The sequence below is a fragment of the Notolepis coatsorum genome (genome assembly GCF_963971535.1).
Source record: "Notolepis coatsorum genome assembly, chromosome: 12".
Classification (NCBI taxonomy): domain Eukaryota; kingdom Metazoa; phylum Chordata; class Actinopteri; order Aulopiformes; family Paralepididae; genus Notolepis; species Notolepis coatsorum.
This window is the reverse complement of record NC_140176.1, coordinates 10,976,199-10,983,988: the sequence shown is the minus strand read 5'-3', so window position 1 is coordinate 10,983,988 and position 7,790 is coordinate 10,976,199. Positions and strand designations below refer to the sequence as shown.

At 41.4% G+C, this 7,790-nt stretch overlaps 1 protein-coding gene across 1 annotated transcript in view; it reads right to left on the bottom strand.

Moving 5' to 3' along the window:
• Positions 1-1,545: 1,545 nt before the first annotated feature.
• The window catches only part of smchd1 (structural maintenance of chromosomes flexible hinge domain containing 1), a 160,111-nt gene continuing 153,866 nt past the window's right edge, over positions 1,546-7,790 (bottom strand). Inside the window, exons 44-47 of the mRNA XM_084326451.1 lie at positions 7,293-7,363; positions 3,530-3,701; positions 3,000-3,143; positions 1,546-2,487 (exon numbers count right to left, since the gene is read on the bottom strand). Of these exons, the coding sequence (XP_084182577.1) occupies positions 2,405-2,487; positions 3,000-3,143; positions 3,530-3,701; positions 7,293-7,363 (470 nt within the window). The 3' untranslated portion in view covers positions 1,546-2,404. The remainder of the gene's footprint in view (positions 2,488-2,999; positions 3,144-3,529; positions 3,702-7,292; positions 7,364-7,790) is intronic.

Genomic DNA, 7,790 nt, shown 5'->3' with positions numbered 1-7,790 from the left:
AATAATGAATGCTTAAAGTAATACTATATAGGTTAATTAAGTAATACTTTTATTAGATGTAACAGTACTGTCCATCATTTGAGGGGGAAGAAACTGTACATTGGAGGAGGTTGGGTAGGTGGGGTGGGGGGTTGGGTAGGTGGGGAAACTGTACATTGGAGGTGGTTGGGTGGGGAGACTACATTGGAGGCAGGTGAGAGTATAAGAGTCAGTTTTTTTAGCTCGTTTAATAAACCTATATAGTATTACTTAATTAACCTATAGTATTACTTTAAGCATTCATTATTCTTCGTTGAAAAAGAACCAAAGATGTCTTTCAGTGAAAATGTAAGTACCTATTTAGCTATTTTGGACATTAGGTCCTATTTTCCCTATGTTACTTTATGTTTCTAGTGTCCTATATTATATATGTTACTTTGTTTCTCGCATGTGCAGTAGTGCACCGCACAGTACAGGCCCGACGCACACACAGTACAAGCCCCCGGGCTGCGGCACTGCAGATTTATCCTACTCTATAGATTAATGGTGTTGCTTAGCTTACATATAGGATAGATAGACTATAGAGAATCCGTTGCCAAAATTGAAAAAGGGCTATTGAATTGATTACCAAAAAACATGGCATACAGAACATTTCACTCAACCCTTTCACTACCAAATGGTTAACCCTTTTACTGCCACTCGGCAAATGGTTAACCCTTTCACAACCACACTACAGAAGGTTAATCCTTTCACTACCACTAGATGGTTAACCTTAAAGTGTGGTAGTGAAAGGTTAACCTTCTGCAGTGTGGTAGTGAAAGGGTTAAGAAAACGACGGAGCAGTTTGGGCCAATCAATTGAATAAAGTCCACCAGTGAAATAACAACTCCAACAAAGATGAAATGTTGATAAATGCTCTCAATTTAATACAAAACAACCACATAACTTGTGATAAAACAGAAATCTCAACTGGGCCAAGACCAGAAACTTGACTATATGGTACCACGCAAGGTGGCAAATTCTAGTAAAAAGGCCAGATGTCTGTACCACATTTTAGTATCAACATCTCTGGTGTGGCACATAGTTTGTAGTTATACGATTATATTGCTGTGACAAACGTTTTAACATAGTACAGATAACAATAGTAACAATTGTACAATCGTATAGTCGTTTGAAAACGACTATAAAAAAAGGATAAAAGACAGCCAGCATTACTGACTATTGGTAGGGCCTTGATCTCTGACCTCAGGATATTCGAATGAAACTGGACTCATTAGAACCACAAGTGTGTCACCTTTATGAACATGTCATATATATGTTAGTAGTCAAGTTAGACCGCACTCTCAAGATACGACACTGGGTGCTGAAATCCCATTAAGTATTATATAAAAGAAGCAGTGAAGCCAGACCAGCACTCTCAGGTTCAAAATTTAATGGCAGCCTGAAACAAACATGTTTCGGAATTACATATTCATTCTTCAAGCTATAACACTGAAGAATGAATATGTAATTCCGAAACATGTTTGTTTCAGGCTGCCATTCAATTTTGAACCTGAGAGTGCTGGTCTGGCTTCACTGCTTCTTTTATATATATGTTAGTCCCATGTAGTTTAGTGTCAAAACCATGCAGTTCTGTACATGCATACATGCATACATGCATACATGCATACATGCATACATGCATACATGCATACATGCATACATGCATACATGCATACATGCATACATGCATACATGCATACATGCATACATGCATACATACATACATACATACATACATACATATATATATATAAAATCTTTAAAAAAATTCTTGGATGGATGCAGTTGGTCTCTTTGGATCCACAAGCGTCTCAGCTGTACAGCCACACCCAATATATGCAACTCCCAGTCTGTTTACAACTATACCTATCTATTTCTGCATACTAGTATCGTATTTTATATATATAAATACAAAAATAAGAAAGCATCTTTCTACTACAACTACAACTGCATGGGACTAAGATACATTGGACATGTTTGTAAGGGTGAATCTTATGTGAAGTTTTGCAGCAGTAGTTGGTACCGATATCTGATGTGGCATCATGGCCATCATGGCAAACAAAGGTATTTGACGTTGAACCAGACCAGACCCGACCCGAACGACAGAGTGGTTTATACTAGATACTGGTCACTGCCGGACACTTTTAAATGTCAGGGAATGAAAAACAAAACAAAAAACAAACAAACATAAAATATAAAACAATTTGTGTCAACGGATTATAAGGTGTACAAAATTCAAAGAAAACTTATTCTGGAAATAATCTGGAAATGTCAGTTTTCATACAAAGTCTTATAAAAGTAAAATACTTAATATAGAAATACAGTGAGGTAGCACAATTCCCTCGTTATTTCAATCTCTGCATAGCTTTCTTCATAGTTCTTGTTATTTAGATCTCTGCCTGGCTTTCTTCATACTGCTGCCCGGTGTCTCGCCAGGCAGTTTCCTCTTCACCGGAGTACTGGAAGCTGGAAGTGGAAAACAGATCAATTACACATCAACTACAAGTACTAGGGATGCACCAATATGATAACCGATATTAACATTTCCGTTATGGCCGATAACCGATATTACCAATGTTGGATAGCAATGTTAGCCCACAATCCTGTGCTGCGTCATTGACACATGCACTAAGTAATAATTACCCAACAAACTCTGCATGGCAAAGAAAACAACAACACATGCACAACAATGGCAGCTAGACAGAGGGAAAAAAAACATCAGTTGTTCACACCAGCCCAGTTTTGCTCATCAGACCAATACCGATTTATGAAACAACAATCACTATCATCTACCGATACAAATATGGTTACCGATATAACTCAGGACTCCCTGGAAGAAGAGATCTTGTATCTCAATGGGACATTCCTGGATAAATAAAGGATAAAAAAAAAATAATAATAATAATAATAACATGCATCCCTAAGAAGAATGCGACCAAAACATGTGACGTTTCTTGTCCAGAGGCTGCAGAACGCACCGAGCTGTTCTTCGACCTCCTGCATCTGCTGCAGCTTCTGATCCATCTCCCCCTGTTTGCGCTCCATGTCAGGAGTCAGCTTCTGCATTTCGCTGTGCGCATGCTGGCTCCTCAGCAGTGCCACCCTGTAGTGCTGGAGCAGGTCTGGGTGAATTGGGGGGGAAGGGAAGTAAGTTCATGAGTTCACTATTCCCGGTGAAAGGGGAGGAGAAAAACTGAAACCGAATTAAAGCAACACACATCTCTACATTATGAGAAATGCTCTTACCGTCTTCTCCAGAGTCGGACAAGAAGATACTAGATACCAACTTCTTCGCTGTGTGTGTTCAGTAGAAAGCTACCAGGCTGCAAGCTAGCCTAGCTCAGTACAAATGAATGGAAGCAGATATGGACCAGTTAGCCTAGCTGTTCTTTCCAGCTAGTGGTTCATAATATCCGCTTCCATTGGTATCCATCTTCTTGTCCGACTCTGGAAAAGACGGTAAGTGCATCTCCTATAATGTTGGTGTGTATCTATTAGAAACTCTGACCTATTTGCTCCTGAAGGTCATAGTAGTCCGGTGGTAGCGGCGCCCCGAACACACAAGGCAGTCTGTCGATGGGAGGGGCTTTGTTGTGCGCGCCCCCAAACGTGCCCCTTTGGCTTATCCGCTCGCCTTTCCTGGTCAGGATGGTGGGGCATTGTTTCCCGCTCTGCACCACCTGTACACGGCAGAACATTAAAGGGATAGTCCATTTAAAAGGGGAACTACGGACAATCTGAGCATTTTCATAATGTTATTCATATGGTCAAAGACAGTCCAAAGATATTAGGGAAGGCTAACGACTCACTTCCAAAAAAATCCAAAAACGAGAGTGCTAAAACTAAAATCTGTGTTGTCACCATGTATAAAGTTAAGTTGGGAGAGATGGTATAGTATAGGTGACACTGAGAGCAGACATCAGAATGTTCTGAATATGGGAGTACATGTTCAAACTCAGAACTAAGAACAGTACTCTACTCTCCATTGACAGTGAATGGGAGACTGATTCTCTGGACCTACTCAAATCAAGCGTTTTATTTGTCACGGCATACAAGTATACAGTGAAATGCGGGGGGTTTTGCCCGCAACGATTGTGCATAGTACAGTAATACAATAATATAATAATAAGAATCCAAGGGATGAGAATGCGACATTTGTGCAATAATACAAGTCATAAGAGTAAAGACATAGGTATATGTACATGAGCTTTTCAAAAGCATGGTAAGACATGCTAGGTCCTGTGATAGTGCAATACACTGTTAGCTACGGATGGGGCACTGGGTTTTATGTACACTACTATACAATGCTATACTATACAATCTAGCGTTATACTATGTGTCCTTATGCTAGCTTGCTATCCATCTATTTACTATACAAGAACCACTCCTGTTCTTGTTTTTAAAGTGACCTTTCATTGTGTAAAGTGACCATAGTGTGAGCTAGTGTTGTTATAAAACTAACAACCACATCCACGAACTCGCTGACGCCGCTGGAGCTGGTCTGAAACATACCCCAGTCGACGTCACCGAGTGCGTCCTGTAGTGCCGTCTCTGATTGGTCGGACCATTTCTTTACCTCACGTGACACGACAGCGTCACGTGATCTCTGCCTGTAAGCAGGAACAAGAAAGATGGAGTCATGATCCGATGTGCTTGTGGCTCCCGCTAATGGCGGAGCCGGAATTGCCTTGTAGCCGGCTCTGAACGGGGTGTAGCAATGATCCAGCGTATTTCCTCCTCTGGTGGAGCAGGCGATGTGCTGAAAAAAGGATGGCATCACTTTCTTCAGATTCGCCTGGTTGAAGTCGCCAGCTATGATCATTGCTGCGTCCGGATGTTTGATCTGGTGGATGTTGAGCTGCCCCTGTAGCTCCGCCAGGGCCCTGACGGTATTCGCTTGGGGAGGGATGTACACCGTCGTCATGATAATGGCGGTGAATTCTCGGGGGAGATGAAACGGTCGACATTGAATGGAAAGATGTTCGAGATCCGGGGAGCATGAACTGGAGAGAATCTTTATCTCCTTCGGGCTAGTCCAGCCGTTGTTTGTGAGGAGACAGACACACCCTCCAGAGCCCTTCCCGGAGGCTGCTGTGCGATCCGCTCTGAAGACGGTGAAGGAGTCCGAGGGAGAGACGCTGTGATCCGGAGTCGCTGGTTTCAGCCATGTCTCCCTCCGTGAAGCACATGATGTTACAGTCTCTCACCTCTCGCTGGAATCGAACCCTCGCCCGAAGATCATCCATTTTATTTTCCAGCGAACGTACATTGGCCAGTAAAATGGATGGAATCGCCGGTCGGTAAGCTGAACTTTTTAGCCTTATTCTGATTCCGCTCCTCCTTCCCCTGTGTTTCTTCTTTGTCCTGCCGCCTTCTTTGTCTTTGTCCCGCCTGATCTCCGATGGCCAATCTTGGCATAAAGTGTCGCTAAACTCCTCTTTAAGTCTGGAGTTTAGGTCTATAAGTGACTGTCGGTCGTACGACGTCCCCGCCAGTGATGTTTCCATAAAAAAGGTACTAAAAATAAACATAATAACTAAAAGTATGCACAATCTTCGCGGAGCAAAACCAACGGCGACTGACAAACTGAATGTTTGTTTGAGTTTATATAGCTAAATTACCTTTATTCTGTAGTACACTTAAGTTTATTTGGATCCCCATTAAACTTAAGTGTACTACAGAATAAAGGTAATTTAGCTATATAAACTCAAACAACCATTCAGTAGTCCAGAGAATCAGTCTCCCATTCACTGTCAATGGAGCACCTCCTGACTTTATACCTGATGACATCAAAAGTTGGCGTCTTACTTCTCTTGGTTTCTGGCTTTGGGAGAAGAAGTTTGCCTTTGAGAACCAATGGTTCTCGAGCCGTAACGGCACATGGGGCAGGAGCCTATCTTGTGTTTCCGTAGCGTGAGGCAGCTTGATGTACAAGTACACCCCTTGGACATGACGCTAGTATGTCGCAAGGACTTCCCCCCCAAACCAACCCTTGATGCTGAGTGTCAAGCAGGGAGGCTATGGGTACCATTTTTAAATAGTCTTTGGTATGACTCGGCCGGGGCTTGAACTCCCAGCCTCCCGAACTCAGGGCGGACACTCTACCCACGAGGCCACTGAGCCGGTTATGTTCACAGATATTGATTGAACTTTCCTACTGTAGGCCATGGAATGAACATATTGGAATTCTTCATTTGGGTTGGTGTTCCTCTTTTAAGAATCCTTTCCATCCATCCAGAGATCACTGGTGCAAGTGTTTTGGTTCCGAGACATTGGAAGCAGAAACTGTTAGCATTTAGTTATCATGCTAACACCTTCTGTATCCAATATCCCAGAAACCAAAACACTAATGATTAGCATAATGCTAACACCTTCTGTATCCAATATCCCAGAAACCAAAACACTAATGCTTAGCATAATGCTAACACATTCTGTTCCCAATATCTTAAGAAACCAAAACACTAATGATTAGCATAATGCTAACACATTCGGATCCCAATATCTTAGAAACCAAAACACTAATGATTACCATAATGCTAACACATTCTGTATCCAATATCCCAGAAACCAAAACACTAATGATTAGCATAATGCTAACACATTTTGTTCCCAATATCCCAGAAACCAAAACACTAATGATTAGCATAATGCTAACACATTTTGTTCCCAATATCCCAGAAACCAAAACACTAATGCTTAGCATGATGCTAACACATTCTGTATCCAATATCCCAGAAACCAAAACACGAATGATTAGCATAATGCTAACACATTCTGTATCCAATATCCAAGAAACCAAAATGATTAGCATAATGCTAACACATTCTGTATCCAATATCTTAAGAAACCAAAACACTAATGATTAGCATAATGCTAACACATTTTGTTCCCAATATCCCAGAAACCAAAACACTAATGATTAGCATGATGCTAACACATTTTGTTCCCAATATCCCAGAAACCAAAACACTAATGCTTAGCATAATGCTAACACATTCTGTATCCAATATCCCAGAAACCAAAACACGAATGATTAGCATGATGTTAACACCTTCTTCCCCATATTTTAGAAACCAAAACACTTTTTTGGACCCCAGGAAGACTAGAGGCTCTTTCATGTGTCTCTAATGGGGATCCTTTAATAAACATAAACATAAACATAATGCAGCAGTGCTTACCGGATGCACTGAAAGGCCTCCCAGTTTCCAACCAATCAGATTGTGTAACACCAACAGAAGATTAGACGGAAGGGAATGTTTGTTCTCACTCACCGCCCTCCTGTAGCTGTTTGCAGAGTCCAGGTCATCCATCAAAATGGTCTCCGACAGAATGTTGCCAAACACTAGGAGAGGCACAAGGAGACAACAATCAACAGAGTGCTAATTTCACAATGTGTATGATTGATTATTTATTTTTGTTTTAGGTTAAAGGGGCAGTTCATCCAAAATAAAAAACATATTAACCCCCTTTCCTTGAGTAATATCTATCCATCCGGATCGTTTCAGTGTGATTTACTTAGTTTTGGAGATATCTGATGTAGAGATACAGTATCTGCCGTCACAATACAATGGAGCTGAATGGCACACGGTGAGGCTCAATGCACCAAAAAAACATTTGAAAAACTTTCCAGAAATCATGACCCGGTTACTTGAGATAATCCACAGACCTCATTGTGAGAAGTTTCATGTAGGAACTATTTTCTACTGAAGTACACCCCAATAATAATGAATGGGGGTGTACTAGAGCTGAGCCCAAACGTTCTGACCTTT